We start from the raw sequence: 20,000 nt of genomic DNA, 5'->3' as shown, positions 1-20,000 counted from the left end.
GAAATGTGTTTACTAAGCCAAAGCAAGTGAAATAAACACATAAGTATTGGTGGTATTTACAATGTTGCTTGTGCTCTGTGTGCTATTTTTTTTAGTGTTCTCGGTTTAATAAATATATGATGAACACTTACCACACTGCGCATTGGTCCGATCTCTCCTACTCCTCAGACGAAGAAGAGGAGCATTACAAGCATTACAAGCATTACAAGTACAGTTTTGTGAATTCCTGTGAATTATTGGTTAATGAGTGGACTCCAGACCTCACAACCATAGAGAGCAATGGACTCCAGACCTCACAACCATAGAGAGCAATGGACTCCAGACCTCACAACCATAGAGAGCAATGGACTCCAGACCTCACAACCATAGAGAGCAATGGACTCCAGACCTCACAACCACAGAGAGCAATGGACTCCAGACCTCACAACCATAGAGAGCAATGGACTCCAGACCTCACAACCATAGAGAGCAATGGACTCCAGACCTCACAACCATAGAGAGCAATGGACTCCAGACCTCACAACCATAGAGAGCAATGGACTCCAGACCTCACAACCATAGAGAGCAATGGACTCCAGACCTCACAACCACAGAGAGCAATGGACTCCAGACCTCACAACCATAGAGAGCAGTGGACTCCAGACCTCACAACCATAGAGAGCAATGGACTCCTGACCTCACAACCATAAAGAGCAATGGACTCCAGACCTCACAACCATAGAGAACATTGGACTCCAGACCTCACAACCATAGAGAGCAATGGACTCCAGACCTCACAACCACAGAGAGCAATGGACTCCAGACCTCACAACCATAGAGAGCAGTGGACTCCAGACCTCACAACCATAGAGAGCAATGGACTCCTGACCTCACAACCATAAAGAGCATTGGACTCCAGACCTCACAACCATAGAGAGCAATGGACTCCAGACCTCACAACCATAGAGAGCATTGGACTCCAGACCTCACAACCATAGAGAGCAATGGACTCCAGACCTCACAACCATAGAGAGCAATTGGTTCTATAAGTTATTGACATATTTATTTTGCCAGATCCTAATAGGGATGTCGAGTTTTAAAGCACCAGATCATCAGCATACAGTATACATTTGATTTCCGAGTCCAGTAGGGTGAGGCCGGGTGCTGCAGATTGTTCTAGTGCCTTCGCCAATTCATAGATTTTTTATCTTGAAGAGCTGTGGAGCTTAAGTCTGTCTCACATGTACATTGATTTTTATAATATCATTTATGCTTTCCTTTAATATGTATAGCGGACTCCCGTGCCAAATTGAGTCAAAAAACTTATTAGAAATGAACAAAGCATGAGAAGTCTTTTGGTTTGTTTTGGTTTGTTTGTTTGTCAGTATGGGTGTGTAGGGTGTATACGTGGTCTGCTTTACAGTATTTGCTCAGGACATTTTTTTCACTGAGGAAATGTTGCCGTCTGCTGTTGATGATGCTGAAGAGGATTTTCAGAGATTGCTGTTGACACAGATTGGGATTCTATTTGTGGATTGTGGGAGACCAGACCTTGGTTCCAAATATTGGGGAAGATCCCAGAGCTAAGGATTATGTTAAAGTGTTTAAAAATAGCCCATTTGAATTTGTGGCCTGTATATTTTAGAATTTTGTTTAGTATACCATCAACACCACAGGCCTTTTGGGGTTGGAGGGTTTGAATTTTGTCCTGTACCTCATCCAATGTAATTGGAGAATCCAGTGGGTTCTGATAGTCTTTAATAGCTGATTCTACGTTTTGTAAATTATCATGTATAAGTTTCTTGTCTTGGTTCTTAAAGGGTCGAAAAGGTTGGAGATATGGTTTTTACAGACATCTCCATTTTGCATTGATAACTCTCTGGTAGTCTTTAATAACTGACTCTTTTTTTGTTGTAAATTATCATCTTTTGATCTTTGTTCTTTGTTAAATGGCCAAAAAGGTTTTGCATAGATAGCTCTTCAGTCTGACAGGCGTGTCAGTTGGCTGACTGTGAACGCTCTGAGAGACTCTGGGTTGGGGTCAGTGATAAAGTAGTCTACAGTACTACTACCAAGAGATGAGCTAAGTGTACCAACCATAGGAGTCCCCTCGGATCCTACCATTGACTATGTATAGACACAGTGTAAGACAGAGCTGCAGGAGTTGTGACCCGTTTTTGTTGGTTGTGTTGTCATAGTTGTTTCTAGGAGGGCATATTTGGGAAGGGAATGCTGTCACCTCCAGGCAGGTGTTTGTCCCCCTGTGCGCTTAGTGTCAGGTTCTTGTCCAGTTTTGGTGTTTAGGACCTATAGAATAGTACCTGTCCCTGGGCCTGGAAACGGTTGATCTCCCCTTCTAGCATGGAGAAGATGTCTTCGTTAAAGTATGTGGATTATATTGGGGGGATATACAGTAGGTAACACACAGGAAGACATTATCTTTTGAGATAATTTCCTTATTTATTTCTAAGGTCTGATCTAGATCTAAATAGGTTGTGGGCATGGTCTCTCTCTGACTCTCTATCTCCTACCCCTTTATAGAGTAAATACGATTTGTTTAAACATAAAGCTACACTGATCCTGTCTGTTTTCAGGTTATATTGCCCCCGGAACTGCATGGAGGAGAACCCTAACATATCACGGGTCATCGGAACCGGAATCTATTCAGATGTAAGTGGCTCAGCTCAGAGGCAAATCTGGTGCGTTCTTAGAATCCCTGATGTTTCATGATGTCAAATCTCAGGTCAGTGGAGAATCTGGTATGTTCTTAGAATCCCTGATGTGTCATGATGTCAAATCTCAGGTCAGTGGAGAATCTGGTATGTTCTTAGAATCCCTGATGTGTCATGATGTCAAATCTCAGGTCAGTGGAGAATCTGGTGTGTTAGAATCCCTGATGTGTCATGATGTCAAATCTCAGGTCAGTGGAGAATCTGGTGTGTTAGAATCCCTGATGTGTCATGATGTCAAATCTCAGGTCAGTGGAGAATCTGGTGTGTTCTTAGAATCCCTGATGTGTCATGATGTCAAATCTCAGGTCAGTGGAGAATCTGGTGCGTTCTTAGAATCCCTGATGTGTCATGATGTCAAATCTCAGGTCAGTGGAGAATCTGGTGTGTTAGAATCCCTGATGTGTCATGATGTCAAATCTCAGGTCAGTGGAGAATCTGGTGTGTTAGAATCCCTGATGTGTCATGATGTCAAATCTCAGGTCAGTGGAGAATCTGGTATGTTCTTAGAATCCCTGATGTGTCATGATGTCAAATCTCAGGTCAGTGGAGAATCTGGTGCGTTCTTAGAATCCCTGATGTGTCATGATGTCAAATCTCAGGTCAGTGGAGAATCTGGTGTGTTCTTAGAATCCCTGATGTGTCATGATGTCAAATCTCAGGTCAGTGGAGAATCTGGTATGTTCTTAGAATCCCTGATGTGTCATGATGTCAAATCTCAGGTCAGTGGAGAATCTGGTATGTTCTTAGAATCCCTGATGTGTCATGATGTCAAATCTCAGGTCAGTGGAGAATCTGGTATGTTCTTAGAATCCCTGATGTGTCATGATGTCAAATCTCAGGTCAGTGTTGAATCTGGTGTGTTCTTAGAATCCCTGATGTGTCATGATGTCATACCTCAGATCACAGGGCTGTTGTAGAGTGTCTGATTCAGTCTTGACTACAGAGGTTCCTCACAGTGTTCTCTCTCTCTTGCGCTCTCTCTCTCTTCGTTTCTTACTTCTCTCCCTCTCTCTTTGGTCTCTCTTGTCCCTCTTTCTCGCTCTCAGCCTCTCTGTCTGTCCCACATCTTTATATCTCAACCTCTCTTCCCATTCTCTCTCCCTCTTCCTCTCTCTCTTCTCTCCCTCTTCCCTCTCTCCCTCTTCCTCTCTCTCTTCTCTCCCTCTTCCTCTCCCTCTTCTCTCCCTCTTCCTCTCCCTCTTCTCTCCCTCTTCCTCTCTCTCTTCTCTCCCTCTTCCCTCTCTCCCTCTTCCTCTTCTCTCTTCCTTTCTCTCTCCCTCTCTTTCGCTTATCTCTTACGTATTTCTCTCTTGTGGCAGAAAATCTAAAGAGAGAGACTGCAGATTCTTCAAACAACAACTTTATTATAAGATTAGCACAAATGGTGCAGTGAACCATTCACCGTTGAAGATGGTTAAGGCCCAACAAATCATAATTGTGTCACAGTACGAGGGCTCAACCGTATAACTGCGTTCTGTCACAGTTCACACCATAATGTGCTCCTCCTTCCTGCAAGGTTCCACACAGCTGACTTCCTGCAGATTGTGAACCCACGGGATGTCTCACGTGCTTGCGGTCGCACCTAAATGGATCTTAGCTATACGCCTAGTCTTACGAATAAGTCACACCAATTTGTATTCATTTTAATTTCACCTTTATTTAACTAGGCAAGTCAGAACAAATTCTTATTTTTAATGAATAAGTAAGGTTAGAAAAAAAACATTAGTATTTAACAAGAGACAATTCTTTAAGAAGTAGAAAATTGGACAGCATGACTAATTCTGTAATTTTTCACGGCGGTCTCTCGATCGGTTTTTCACCAGCCCAACTCTCTAACCATCTTTTTTCGTCTCCCTCCCTCTCTCTCTCTCTCTCGCTATCTCTCTCTCTCTCTCTCTCTCTCTCTCTCTCTCTCTCTCTCTCTCCATCCCTCCCTCTCTCTCTCTCTCTCTCTCTCTCTCTCTCTCTCTCTCTCTCCATCCCTCCCTCTCTCTCTCTCTCTCTACAGAAATCCAGTATATGCCGTGTGGCGGTTCACGCAGGGGTGCTTCAGAACAATGTGGGTGGCTACATCGACGTGATGCCGGTAGACAAGCGGAAACAGTACATTGCCTCGTACCAAAACGGCATTAATTCCGAGAGGTATGGACCAACCCACGGCTGTGTGGAGCTTATCCCACCCTGTGGTCATTCATCTCACGCCTGGTGTCTAGCACACACCAGCACAGGTTAAAGCGTGCATCTTAAATGAGGCCCGATTTCCTACATAGTGCACTACTTTTGACCAGGGCCCATAATGCTGTTATATGATGCCATTTGGAACATAACCATATACTGTACTGTAAGGCCCCAGAGAGAGAGAGAGAGAGAGAGAGAGAGAGAGAGAGAGAGAGAGAGAGAGAGAGAGAGAGAGAGAGAGAGAGAGAGAGAGAGAGAGAGAGAGAGAGAGAGAGAGAGAGAGAGAGAGAGAGAGAGAGAGAGAGAGAGAGAGAGAGAGAGAGAGAGAGAGAGAGAGAGAGAGAGAGAGAGAGAGACAGACAGACAGACAGACAGACAGACAGACAGACAGACAGACAGACAGACAGACAGACAGACAGACAGACAGACAGACAGACAGACAGACAGACAGACAGACAGACAGACAGACAGACAGACAGACAGACAGACAGACAGACAGACAGACAGACAGACAGACAGACAGACAGACAGACAGACAGACAGACAGACAGACAGACAGACAGACAGACAGACAGACAGACAGACAGACAGACAGACAGACAGACAGACAGACAGACAGACAGACAGACAGACAGACAGACAGACAGACAGACAGACAGACAGACAGACAGACAGACAGACAGACAGACAGACAGACAGACAGACAGACAGACAGACAGACAGACAGACAGACAGACAGACAGACAGACAGACAGAATACTGCCTGACTGAAAATAAGGAAATGTGATTTTAATGAAGGTCGGAAATGTAACGATAACATGTTATCACAGTATAAGATAAAGTGTGATCACAAAGTAGATGGGCTAGAATTGGAGAGTCTGTCTGACTGTCAGTCTGACTGTATCAGGAAGGGAATAGTTGAGTCAGAGCTATGCAGTACGTACTACTTCTGTTTTACCTTTCTCTTTACCAGTCTCTTTACCAGTCTCTTTACCTGTCTCTTTACCAGTCTCTTTACCAGTCTCTTTACCAGTCTCTTTACCTGTCTCTTTACCAGTCTCTTTACCAGTCTCTTTACCTGTCTCTTTACCCGTCTCTTTACCAGTCTCTTTACCTGTCTCTTTCCCAGTCTCTTTACCAGTCTCTTTACCAGTCTCTTTACCAGTCTCTTTACCAGTCTCTTTACCTGTCTCTTTACCTGTCTCTTTACCTGTCTCTTTACCTGTCTCCACTTAGTAGTAGTGGTATATAGTCTAGTAGTAGTGGTATATAGTCTAGTATTAGTGGTATATAGTCTAGTATTAGTGGTATGTAGTCTAGTAGTAGTGGTATATAGTCTAGTATTAGTGGTATATAGTCTAGTATTAGTGGTATATAGTCTAGTATTAGTGGTATATAGTCTAGTATTAGTGGTATATAGTCTAGTATTAGTGTTATATAACCTGGTATTAGTGTAATATAGTCTAGTATTAGTGGTATATAGTCTGGTATTAGTGGTATATAGTGTAGTATTAGTGGTATATAGTGTAGTAGTAGTGGTATTTAGTCTAGTATTAGTGGTATATAGTCTAGTATTAGTGGTATATAGTCTAGTATTAGTGGTATATAGTCTAGTATTAGTGTTATATAACCTGGTATTAATGTAATATAGTCTAGTATTAGTGGTATATAGTCTGGTATTAGTGGTATATAGTGTAGTATTAGTGGTATATAGTGTAGTAGTAGTGGTATTTAGTCTAGTATTAGTGGTATATAGTCTAGTATTAGTGGTATATAGTCTAGTATTAGTGTTATATAACCTGGTATTAGTGTAATATAGTCTAGTATTAGTGGTATATAGTATGGTATTAGTGGTATATAGTCTAGTATTAGTGGTATATAGTGTAGTATTAGTGGTATATAGCCTAGTATTAGTGGTATATAGTCTAGTATTAGTGGTATATAGTCTAGTATTAGTGTTATATAGTTTAGTGTTAGTGGTATATAGCATAGTATTAGTGGTATATAGTCTAGTATTAGTGGTATATAGTCTAGTATTAGTGTTATATAGTTTAGTGTTAGTGGTATATAGCCTAGTATTAGTGGAATATAGTCTGGTATTAGTGGTATATAGTCTAGTATTAGTGGTATATAGTGTAGTATTAGTGGTATATAGTGTAGTATTAGTGGTATATAGTGTAGTATTAGTGGTATATAGCCTAGTATTAGTGGTATATAGTCTAGTATTAGTGTTATATCGTTTAGTATTAGTGGTATATAGTCTAGTGTTAGTGTTATATAGTCTAGTATTAGTGGTATGTAGCTTAGTATTAGTGGTATATAGTCTAGAACTAGTGTTATATAGTCTAGTATTAGTGTAAAAGTCTAGTATTAGTGGTATATAGCTTAGTATTAGTGGTATATAGTCTAGAACTAGTGGTATATAGTCTAGTATTAGTGTTATATTGTCTAGTATTAGTGGTATATAGTCTGGTATTAGTTGTATATAGCTTAGTATTAGTGTTATATAGTCTAGTATTAGTGGTATATAGCATAGTATTAGTGTTATATAGTCTAGTATTAGTGTTATATAGTCTAGTATTAGTGGTATATAGTCTAGTATTAGTGTTACATAGTCTAGCAGTAGTGTTATAGAGTCTAGTATTAGTGATACCTAAACTAGCCAGCGACATCTCTTCAGGGCTAAAGATCCGGTTCAGATCTATCTGTCTCTCCTAAGCATGTCAAGCCACAGCTCCTCTCTCTCTCTCTCTCTCTCTCTCTCTCTGTGTCCATGTCAACCTGGTGGGATGCCTATTTGTGTCAGTCTGTCATCTCTCTATTTGTGTCAGTCTGTCATTCCCTATTTGTGTCAGTCTGTCATCTCTCTATTTGTGTCAGTCTGTCCTCTCTCTATTTGTGTCAGTCTGTCGTCTCTCTATTTGTGTCAGTCTGTCCTCTCTCTATTTGTGTCAGTCTTTCCTCTCTCTATTTGTGTCAGTCTGTCGTCTCTCTATTTGTGTCAGTCTGTCGTGTCTCTATTTGTGTCAGTCTGTCGTCTCTCTATTTGTGTCAGTCTGTCGTCTCTCTATTTGTGTCAGTCTGTCCTCTCTCTATTTGTGTCAGTCTGTCGTCTCTCTATTTGTGTCAGTCTGTCCTCTCTCTATTTGTGTCAGTCTGTCCTCTCTCTATTTGTGTCAGTCTGTCCTCTCTCTATTTGTGTCAGTCTGTCCTCTCTCTATTTGTGTCAGTCTGTCCTCTCTCTATTTGTGTCAGTCTGTCGTGTCTCTATTTGTGTCAGTCTGTCGTCTCTCTATTTGTGTCAGTCTGTCGTCTCTCTATTTGTGTCAGTCTGTCCTCTCTCTATTTGTGTCAGTCTGTCGTCTCTCTATTTGTGTCAGTCTGTCCTCTCTCTATTTGTGTCAGTCTGTCCTCTCTCTATTTGTGTCAGTCTGTCCTCTCTCTATTTGTGTCAGTCTGTCCTCTCTCTATTTGTGTCAGTCTGTCCTCTCTCTATTTGTGTCAGTTTGTCCTCTCTCTATTTGTGTCAGTCTGTCCTCTCTCTATTTGTGTCAGTCTGTCGTTTCCATATTTGTGTCAGTCTGTCCTCTCTCTATTTGTGTCAGTCTGTCGTTTCTCTATTTGTGTCAGTCTGTCCTCTCTCTATTTGTGTCAGTCTGTCCTCTCTCTATTTGTGTCAGTCTGTCCTCTCTCTATTTGTGTCAGTCTGTCATCTCTCTATTTGTATCAGTCTGTCGTGTCTCTATTTGTGTCAGTCTGTCCTCTCTCTATTTGTGTCAGTCTGTCATCTCTCTATTTGCGTCAGTCTGTCATCTCTCTATTTGTGTCAGTCTGTCCTGTCTCTTTTTGTGTCAGTCTGTCGTTTCTCTATTTGTGTCAGTCTGTCCTCTCTCTATTTGTGTCAGTCTGTCCTGTCTCTTTTTGTGTCAGTCTGTCGTTTCTCTATTTGTGTCAGTCTGTCCTCTCTCTATTTGTGTCAGTCTGTCCTCTCTCTATTTGTGTCAGTCTGTCATCTCTCTATTTGTGTCAGTCTGTCCTCTCTCTATTTGTGTCAGTCTGTCCTGTCTCTTTTTGTGTCAGTCTGTTGTTTCTCTATTTGTGTCAGTCTGTCCTCTCTCTATTTGTGTCAGTCTGTCCTCTCTCTATTTGTGTCAGTCTGTCCTGTCTCTTTTTGTGTCAGTCTGTCCTCTCTCTATTTGTGTCAGTCTGTCGTTTCTCTATTTGTGTCAGTCTGTCCTCTCTCTATTTGTGTCAGTCTGTCCTCTCTCTATTTGTGTCAGTCTGTCGTTTCTCTATTTGTGTCAGTCTGTCCTCTCTCTATTTGTGTCAGTCTGTCCTCTCTCTATTTGTGTCAGTCTGTCGTCTCTCTATTTGTGTCAGTCTGTCCTCTCTCTATTTGTGTCAGTCTGTCCTCTCTCTATTTGTGTCAGTCTGTCCTCTCTCTATTTGTGTCAGTCTGTCCTCTCTCTATTTGTGTCAGTCTGTCCTGTCTCTATTTGTGTCAGTCTGTCCTCTCTCTATTTGTGTCAGTCTGTCCTCTCTCTATTTGTGTCAGTCTGTCGTGTCTCTATTTGTGTCAGTCTGTCGTGTCTCTATTTGTGTCAGTCTGTCGTGTCTCTATTTGTGTCAGTCTGTCGTGTCTCTATTTGTGTCAGTCTGTCGTGTCTCTATTTGTGTCAGTCTTTCGTGTCTCTATTTGTGTCAGTCTGTCGTCTCTCTATTTGTGTCAGTCTGTCGTCTCTCTATTTGTGTCAGTCTGTCGTGTCTCTATTTGTGTCAGTCTGTCATCTCTCTATTTGTGTCAGTCTGTCGTCTCTCTATTTGTGTCAGTCTGTCATCTCTCTATTTGTGTCAGTCTGTCGTTTCTCTATTTGTGTCAGTCTGTCGTCTCTCTATTTGTGTCAGTCTGTCGTCTCTCTATTTGTGTCAGTCTGTCCTCTCTCTATTTGTGTCAGTCTGTCGTGTCTCTATTTGTGTCAGTCTGTCCTCTCTCTTTTTGTGTCAGTCTGTCGTTTCTCTATTTGTGTCAGTCTGTCCTCTCTCTATTTGTGTCAGTCTGTCCTCTCTCTATTTGTGTCAGTCTGTCGTGTCTCTATTTGTGTCAGTCTGTCCTCTCTCTATTTGTGTCAGTCTGTCATCTCTCTATTTGTGTCAGTCTGTCCTCTCTCTATTTGTGTCAGTCTGTCCTGTCTCTTTTTGTGTCAGTCTGTTGTTTCTCTATTTGTGTCAGTCTGTCCTCTCTCTATTTGTGTCAGTCTGTCCTCTCTCTATTTGTGTCAGTCTGTCCTGTCTCTTTTTGTGTCAGTCTGTCCTCTCTCTATTTGTGTCAGTCTGTCGTTTCTCTATTTGTGTCAGTCTGTCCTCTCTCTATTTGTGTCAGTCTGTCCTCTCTCTATTTGTGTCAGTCTGTCGTTTCTCTATTTGTGTCAGTCTGTCCTCTCTCTATTTGTGTCAGTCTGTCCTCTCTCTATTTGTGTCAGTCTGTCGTCTCTCTATTTGTGTCAGTCTGTCCTCTCTCTATTTGTGTCAGTCTGTCCTCTCTCTATTTGTGTCAGTCTGTCCTCTCTCTATTTGTGTCAGTCTGTCCTCTCTCTATTTGTGTCAGTCTGTCCTCTCTCTATTTGTGTCAGTCTGTCCTCTCTCTATTTGTGTCAGTTTGTCCTCTCTCTATTTGTGTCAGTCTGTCCTCTCTCTATTTGTGTCAGTCTGTCGTTTCCATATTTGTGTCAGTCTGTCCTCTCTCTATTTGTGTCAGTCTGTCGTTTCTCTATTTGTGTCAGTCTGTCCTCTCTCTATTTGTGTCAGTCTGTCCTCTCTCTATTTGTGTCAGTCTGTCCTCTCTCTATTTGTGTCAGTCTGTCATCTCTCTATTTGTATCAGTCTGTCGTGTCTCTATTTGTGTCAGTCTGTCCTCTCTCTATTTGTGTCAGTCTGTCATCTCTCTATTTGCGTCAGTCTGTCATCTCTCTATTTGTGTCAGTCTGTCCTGTCTCTTTTTGTGTCAGTCTGTCGTTTCTCTATTTGTGTCAGTCTGTCCTCTCTCTATTTGTGTCAGTCTGTCCTGTCTCTTTTTGTGTCAGTCTGTCGTTTCTCTATTTGTGTCAGTCTGTCCTCTCTCTATTTGTGTCAGTCTGTCCTCTCTCTATTTGTGTCAGTCTGTCATCTCTCTATTTGTGTCAGTCTGTCCTCTCTCTATTTGTGTCAGTCTGTCCTGTCTCTTTTTGTGTCAGTCTGTTGTTTCTCTATTTGTGTCAGTCTGTCCTCTCTCTATTTGTGTCAGTCTGTCCTCTCTCTATTTGTGTCAGTCTGTCCTGTCTCTTTTTGTGTCAGTCTGTCCTCTCTCTATTTGTGTCAGTCTGTCGTTTCTCTATTTGTGTCAGTCTGTCCTCTCTCTATTTGTGTCAGTCTGTCCTCTCTCTATTTGTGTCAGTCTGTCGTTTCTCTATTTGTGTCAGTCTGTCCTCTCTCTATTTGTGTCAGTCTGTCCTCTCTCTATTTGTGTCAGTCTGTCGTCTCTCTATTTGTGTCAGTCTGTCCTCTCTCTATTTGTGTCAGTCTGTCCTCTCTCTATTTGTGTCAGTCTGTCCTCTCTCTATTTGTGTCAGTCTGTCCTCTCTCTATTTGTGTCAGTCTGTCCTGTCTCTATTTGTGTCAGTCTGTCCTCTCTCTATTTGTGTCAGTCTGTCCTCTCTCTATTTGTGTCAGTCTGTCGTGTCTCTATTTGTGTCAGTCTGTCGTGTCTCTATTTGTGTCAGTCTGTCGTGTCTCTATTTGTGTCAGTCTGTCGTGTCTCTATTTGTGTCAGTCTGTCGTGTCTCTATTTGTGTCAGTCTTTCGTGTCTCTATTTGTGTCAGTCTGTCGTCTCTCTATTTGTGTCAGTCTGTCGTCTCTCTATTTGTGTCAGTCTGTCGTGTCTCTATTTGTGTCAGTCTGTCATCTCTCTATTTGTGTCAGTCTGTCGTCTCTCTATTTGTGTCAGTCTGTCATCTCTCTATTTGTGTCAGTCTGTCGTTTCTCTATTTGTGTCAGTCTGTCGTCTCTCTATTTGTGTCAGTCTGTCGTCTCTCTATTTGTGTCAGTCTGTCCTCTCTCTATTTGTGTCAGTCTGTCGTGTCTCTATTTGTGTCAGTCTGTCCTCTCTCTTTTTGTGTCAGTCTGTCGTTTCTCTATTTGTGTCAGTCTGTCCTCTCTCTATTTGTGTCAGTCTGTCCTCTCTCTATTTGTGTCAGTCTGTCGTGTCTCTATTTGTGTCAGTCTGTCCTCTCTCTATTTGTGTCAGTCTGTCCTCTCTCTATTTGTGTCAGTCTGTCCTCTCTCTATTTGTGTCAGTCTCTCATCTCTCTATTTGTGTCAGTCTGTCGTCTCTCTATTTGTGTCAGTCTGTCATCTCTCTATTTGTGTCAGTCTGTCGTCTCTCTATTTGTGTCAGTCTGTCGTCTCTCTATTTGTGTCAGTCTGTCGTCTCTCTATTTGTGTCAGTCTGTCCTCTCTCTATTTGTGTCAGTCTGTCGTGTCTCTATTTGTGTCAGTCTGTCCTCTCTCTTTTTATGTCAGTCTGTCGTTTCTCTATTTGTGTCAGTCTGTCCTCTCTCTATTTGTGTCAGTCTGTCCTCTCTCTATTTGTGTCAGTCTGTCGTGTCTCTATTTGTGTAAAAGCTGCACGTCTCTGTTTCTTTCTTTTTTCAAGATGGTGTGAAGTTAAGTGTATCTGTTTTATCAGTTTGTTGAAACTGCAAAGGGTTGTATTTCTTTGTGTCGCAGCGTCTATCATCGAGCAGCTGGCGTTCATGGTTGACATCGATGTTTCTCTGTAAAACAGTCTGGTCAGCTGTGTTTGTTTGTGTTTATCAGCTGTCTGTCTGTCTATCTGTCTGTCTGTCTGGGTAGAACATCCAGGACGGTGAGATTCTGACGCATTTCACAGGCAGTGAAACTGATTCCTGTTTTCTGTCCACTCCTCCTCCCCCTCTTCCTCCTTTCCTCCTCTCCCTCTCACCCCTCATCTCTCCCCCTCCCCTCCGCTCTCCCCACCAGTCTTCAGAACCCACCAGGAGGAAAGGCATTCCGGGTGTTTGCTGTGATCTGAATGTTCCGTGTTCTGACCGGGTGTTCCATGTTCTGGCTGAGTGTTCCATGTTCTGACTGAGTCTTCCGACTGAGTGTTCCGTGTTCTGACTGAGTGTTCCGTGTTCTGACTGAGTGTTCTGTGTTCTGACTGAGTGTTCTGTGTTCTGACTGATTGTTCCGTGTTCTGACTGAGTGTTCTGTGTTCTGACTGATTGTTCCATGTTCTGACGGAGTCTGAATGAGTGTTCCAAATTCTGGCTGATTGTTCCGACTGAGTGTTCCGTGTTCTGACTGAGTGTTACGTGTTCCGAAGGTCAGGGGCTCCATCTCTCCTCTCTCACCAAACACAGAATCAATCATCTCTGCTGTCCGTTTGGCTGAATGGGCCGTGAACACTCATCTCTGCTGTCAAAAGCTGAAAATGACTGAAACGTTTTTCTGGCCTTTTCACTAGCCGCAACGTCAGAGGACGTCTCCACGGAAACTATAGACATTTATCACAGGTACGGGCAGCGCTGAATGAAGAGAGATGGGAGAGAGCAAGGCTGGTGCTCAGTGCAGTCCCGTTTCAATGTTTTAATGTCATCTGGTTCATTTTATAAACTGTATATATTTGACGTAATTGCTAGAATTACTTTAAACTGTAAAGTGCAGTACCAGTCAAAAGTCTGGACACACCTACTCATTCCAGGGTATTTCTTTATTTGTACTGTTTTCTACATTGTAGAATAATAGTGAAGACATCAAAACTATGACATAACACATATGGAATCATGTAGTAACCAAAAAAGTGTTAAGCTAATTCAAAATATAATATATAATATATATTTTAGATTCTTCAAATAGCCACCCTTTGCCTTGATGACAGCTTTGCACACTCTTGACATTCTCTCAACTAGTTTCACCTGAAATGCTTTTCCAACAGTCTTGAAGTTCCCACATATGCTGAGCATTTGTTGGCTGCTTTTCCTTCACTCTGTAGTCAAACTCATCCCAAACCATCTCAATTGGGTTGAGGTCGGGGGATTGTGGAGGCCAGGTCATCTGATGCAGCACTCCATCACTCTCCTTCCTGGTCAAATAGCCTTTACACAGCCTGGAGGTGTGCTGGGTCATTGTCCTGGTGAAAAACAAATTATAGTCCCACTAAGCGCAAACCAGATGGGATGGCGTATCGCTGCAGAATGGTGTGGTAGCCAGACTGGTTAAGTGTGCCTTGAATTCTAAATACATCACAGACAGTGTCACTAGCAAAAGCACCATCACACCTCCTCCTCCATGCTTCACGGTGGGAACCACACATGCGGAGATCATCCGTTCACCTACTCTGCCTCTCAAAGACACGGCGGTTGAAACCAAAAATCTCAAATTGGGACTCATCAGACCAAAGGACAGATTTCCACTGGTCTAATGTCCATTGCTCGTATTTCTTGGCCCAAGAAAGTCTCTTCTTCTTACCGGTGTCCTTTAGCAGTGGTTTCTTTGTAGCAATTCGACAATGATGACCTGATTCACACAGTCTCCTCTGAACAGTTGATGTGATACAGCCTGGAATGGAACCAGGGTCTGTAGTGACGCCTCTAACACTGAGATGCAGTGTCTTAGACCGCTGTGATACAGCCTGGAATCAAACCAGGCTCTGTAGTGATGCCTCTAGCACTGAGATGCAGTGTCTTAGACCGCTGTGATACAGCCTGGAATCAAACCAGGCTCTGTAGTGATGCCTCTAGCAAGTCTCTTATTTTTAATGGTGTACATTAAGAGCGGTTTCTTTGCAGAAATTCAACCATCAAGGCCTGATTCACAGTCTCGGAACAGTTGATGTGTTTGTGACTTGAACTCTGTGAAGCATTTATTTGGGGGTGTAATCTGAGGCTGGTAACTCTAATGTACTTATCCTCTGCAGCAGAGATAACTCTGGGTCTTCCTTTCCTGTGGCGGTTCTCATGAGAGCCAGTTTTATCATGGCGCTTGATGGTTTTTGCGACTGCACTTAAATAAACTTTAAAAGTTATTGAAATGTTCCGTATTGACTGATCTTCATGTCTTAAAGTAATGATAGACTGTCGTTTCTCTTTGGTTATTTGAGCAGTTCTTGCCATAAAGTATATTTGTGTTTTTATCAAATAAAACTATCTTCTGTATACCATCCCTACCTTGTCACAACACAACTGATTGGCTCAAATGCAATAAAAAGGAAAGACATTCCACAAATTAACATTTAACAAGGCACACCTGTTAATTGAAATGCATTCCAGGTGACTACCTCATGAAGCTGGTTGAGAGAAGGCCAAGAGTGTGCAAAGCTGTCATCAAGGTAAAGGGTGGCTACTTTGAAGAATATCAAATATAAAATATATGTTGATTTGTTTAACACTTTTTTGGTTACTACATGATTCCATATGTGTTATTTCATAGTTCTGATTTCTTCACTATTATTAGACAATGTAGAAACTAGTAACAAATGAATGAGTAAGTGTGTCCAAACGTTTGGTACTGTGTATGTGTGTGTATATATATATATATATATATATGTATGTCTATGTGGTGTTGTTGGTTTTGTTATTATCGTCTTGCCTGTAGAACTGAACTGATATCCAATATTACAACAACAGAATATAACAATATACAATATACAATATACAATTTAGCACTTAAAGGAATATCATCATCTTATACCGTCATGTAAATAATAGTACGTCAGATTGGACCTACTTCTGTCTGACCCGTGTTATTATCGGTGCTGTAGAAAAGTACTTTATCTGTGGGGGTTTTGTGTTTACCTTTCTAAACAACATCAGTAGGTTTTATTTTTGAAACATGCTGTTTTTCTACCAGTGGTATCAAGGAGTAAGTCAAGGTATGTTTTTAATATGCAGTAATATTCAGAGAGTACTCCCATAGAGAGTACTTCATAGAGATGTTGTGTTTACGGTTTTGTTATGGCTAGGGCTCTTGGTTTTTTTTGCCCATTACGTGACATAGCAAGATCAATTGAACAAAACATATTAATGCAACATGTAATGCGACGGTTTCAATGTGTCATGAGCTGAAATAAAAGATCTCAGAAATGTTACATCGTCACAAAGTTTTATTTCTCTCAAATTGTTCAAATAATAATCCCTTCACCTGAAAAGTGTGGCATATCAAGAAGATGATCAAACAGCCTTACACGGGTACACCGTAGGGACAGTAAAAGACTACTGTGAAATGTACAATTTTGACAACACAACACAACGCCACTGTTTTGAAGGAGAGTGCAATTGGCATGTTGACTGCAGGAATGTCCAACAGAGCTGTTGCCCGAGAATTCAATGTTCATTTCTCTACCATTAGCCACCTACAGTGTAGTTTTAGAGACAGGACTTTCAACCGGCCTCACAACTGCAGACCTAGTGTAACCACGGCAACGCAGGTCTTCCACATCCGTCTCCTTCACCTGCGGGATTCATTTGAGACCAGCCACCTGGACAGCTGACGAAACTGTGGGTTTGCAGAGTCAAAGAAATTCTGCAAAAATGGTCAGAAAGCGTATTCTGCGTTCTCGTCGTCCTCACCAGGGTCTTGACCTGACTGTAGTTTGGAGTTGTAAACTGACTTCAGTGGACAAATGCTAATCTTCGATGGCCACTGGCACCCTGGAGAAGTGTGCTCTTCCCGGATGAATTCTGGTTTCAACTGTATGGCGTCGTGTGGGCGAGCGGTTGGCTGACGGTTGGCTGAAAGTTGGCTGACGTCAACTTTGTGAACAGAGTGCTCCATGGTGGTGGGGTTATGATATGGGCAGGTATAAGCTATGGGCAACGAACACAATTGCATTTTATCAATGTAATTTTGAAAGCACAGAGATATCGTGATGAGATCATGAGGCTGTCGTGGAAATTTCCTCTATTTACCAAATCATGGGAGCAAACCACACACAAGTCAGAGTTAGTTATCACAAAGTCCATCTTTAATTATATGAGCTCTATCACAACCCTGTGACTCTCAGATAAATTCAGTGTCTCTCAATGAATTCTCTGAGAGCCCCCTCTACATCGCAACTGAGATCCTTTAATAGCAAAGAACACACATAGTCAGACAGCATAGACATAATAAATCGTTCAGCTTTGTCTCCTTACTCAAACCCAGAAACATAAACCAATCCTCCATATCAACAGGCATATATCAAATCCATCCTGTCTTGACAAGATCACAGAGACACACTGACTGGCACACAGCCATTGTGGAGCCAAGAGATACACGCTTGACCTCTCCCCTCTCTCCAGCCCAAACAACTTAGTCTTGACATAGAACAGATACTGCAACCCTGCCACAGTATTATACAAAAATAACATTCTTGATGAGAAGTAATTTTACAAACATATGATGAATGTAAAACATCTTACCTATGTTACCACCTAATTCTGATTATTCTCCAACAAGGCCCATTGTCGTGCCATTCATCTGCCGCCTTCACCTCTTGTTTCAGCATGATAAAGCACTGCCCCATGTCGCAAGGATCCGTACACAATTCTTGGATGCTGAAAATGTCCTGCATACTCACCAGACACATCAACAATTGAGCATGTTTGGGATGCTCTGGAATGACGTGTGCAACAGCGTGTTCCAGTTCCTGACAATATCCAACAACTTCACACAGCCATTGAAGAGGAGTGGGACAACATTGAACAGGCCAAAATCAACAGCCTGATCAACTCTGTGTTCCCAGTCATTTGAAATTCATATTTTAGGACCTAATGAATAGATTTCAATTGAGTGACACCATTAAACCATTTACTACTACAATATACCATTATACCATTTACTGCTACAGTATACCATTGTACCATTTACTACTACAGTATACCATTGTACCATTATACCATTTACTGCTACAGTATACCATTATACCAATATACCATTTACTACTACATTATACCATTATAACATTATACCATTTACTACTACAGTAAACCATTGTACCATTATACCATTTACTGCTACAGTATACCATTATACCAATATAACATTTACCACTACATTATACCACTATACAATTTAGTACTACAGTATACCATTATACCATTTACTACTAATGTATACCATTACACCATTCACTACTAATGTATACCATGATACCATTTACTACTAATGTATACCATTATACCATTATACCATTATACCATTATACCATTTACTGCTACAGTATACCATTATACCATTTACTACTACAGTATACTATTACACCATGTATTACTACAGTATACCACTACACCATTTTGTACTACAGTATAACACTATACCATTTACTACTACAGTATACCATTATACCATTTACTACTACAGTATACCACTATACCATTTACTACTACAGTATACCACTATACCATTTACGACTACAGTATACCATTATACCATTTACTACTACAGCATAACACTATACCATTTACTACTACAGTATACCATTATACCATTTACTACTACAGTATACCACTATACCATTTACGACTACAGTATACCATTATACCATTTACTACTACAGTATACTATTACACCATTTAGTACTACAGTATGCCACTATACCATTTAGTACTACAGTATACCACTATACCATGTATTACTACAGTATACCACTACTTTATTTTATTTATTTATTTTACCTTTATTTAACCAGGTAGGCAAGTTGAGAACAAGTTCTCATTTACAATTGCGACCTGGCCAAGATAAAGCAAAGCAGTTCGACAGATAAAACAACACAGAGTTACACATGGAGTAAAACAAACATACAGTCAATAATAAAGTATAAACAAGTCTATATACAATGTGAGCAAATGAGGTGAGAAGGGAGGTAAAGGCAAAAAAGGCCTTGGTGGCAAGGTAAATACAATATAGCAAGTAAAACACTGGAATGGTAGTTTTGCAATGGAAGAATGTGCAAAGTAGAAATAAAAGTAATGGGGTGCAAAGGAGCAAAATAAATAAATAAATTAAATACAGTTGGGAAAGAGGTAGTTGATAGGGCTAAATTATAGGTGGGCTGTGTACAGGTGCAGTAATCTGTGAGCTGCTCTGACAGTTGGTGCTTAAAGCTAGTGAGGGAGATAAGTGTTTCCAGTTTCAGAGATTTTTGTAGTTCGTTCCAGTCATTGGCAGCAGAGAACTGGAAAGAGAGGCGGCCAAAGAAAGAATTGGTTTTGGGGGTGACTAGAGAGATATACCTGCTGGAGCGTGTGCTACAGGTGGGAGATGCTATGGTGACCAGCGAGCTGAGATAAGGGGGGACTTTACCTAGCAGGGTCTTGTAGATGACATGGAGCCAGTGGGTTTGGCGACGAGTATGAAGCGAGGGCCAGCCAACGAGAGCGTACAGGTCGCAATGGTGGGTAGTATATGGGGCTTTGGTGACAAAACGGATTGCACTGTGATAGACTGCATCCAATTTGTTGAGTAGGGTATTGGAGGCTATTTTGTAAATTACATCGCCAAAGTCGAGGATTGGTAGGATGGTCAGTTTTACAAGGGTATGTTTGGCAGCATGAGTGAAGGATGCTTTGTTGCGAAATAGGAAGCCAATTCTAGATTTAACTTTGGATTGGAGATGTTTGATATGGGTCTGGAAGGAGAGTTTACAGTCTAACCAGACACCTAAGTATTTGTAGTTGTCCACGTATTCTAAGTCAGAGCCGTCCAGAGTAGTGATGTTGGACAGGCGGGTAGGTGCAGGTAGCGATCGGTTGAAGAGCATGCATTTAGTTTTACTTGCACCATTTTGTACTACGGTATACCATTATACCATTTTCTACTACAGTATAACACTATACCATTTACTACTACAGTATACCATTATACCATTTACTACTAATGTATACCATTATACCACTATACCATGTATTACTACAGTATACCACTACACCATGTTGTACTACAGTATACCACTACACCATTTACTACTACAGTATAACACTATACCATTTACTACTAATGTATACCATTATACCAATATACCATTTACTACTACAGTATACCATTATACCATTTACTACTACAGTATACTATTACAC

The 20,000-nt window shown here is 41.4% G+C and overlaps 1 protein-coding gene across 2 annotated transcripts in view; it reads left to right on the top strand.

Annotated features, from left to right (window-relative positions):
* Window positions 1-13,722, top strand: part of LOC110512106 (cysteine-rich secretory protein LCCL domain-containing 1) — a 68,954-nt gene extending 55,232 nt beyond the window's left edge. For both annotated transcript variants that reach the window (XM_036945665.1, XM_036945664.1), the window contains exons 13-15: window positions 2,574-2,649; window positions 4,720-4,853; window positions 12,925-13,722. In XM_036945665.1, the coding sequence (XP_036801560.1) occupies window positions 2,574-2,649; window positions 4,720-4,853; window positions 12,925-12,976 (262 nt within the window). In that variant the 3' untranslated portion in view covers window positions 12,977-13,722. The remainder of the gene's footprint in view (window positions 1-2,573; window positions 2,650-4,719; window positions 4,854-12,924) is intronic.
* The last annotated feature ends 6,278 nt before the right edge of the window (window positions 13,723-20,000 follow it).

Source organism: Oncorhynchus mykiss, chromosome 15, assembly GCF_013265735.2.
Source record: "Oncorhynchus mykiss isolate Arlee chromosome 15, USDA_OmykA_1.1, whole genome shotgun sequence".
Classification (NCBI taxonomy): domain Eukaryota; kingdom Metazoa; phylum Chordata; class Actinopteri; order Salmoniformes; family Salmonidae; genus Oncorhynchus; species Oncorhynchus mykiss.
The sequence above is the reverse complement of the archived record's forward strand: the minus strand, read 5'-3'. Positions and strand labels throughout refer to the sequence as shown.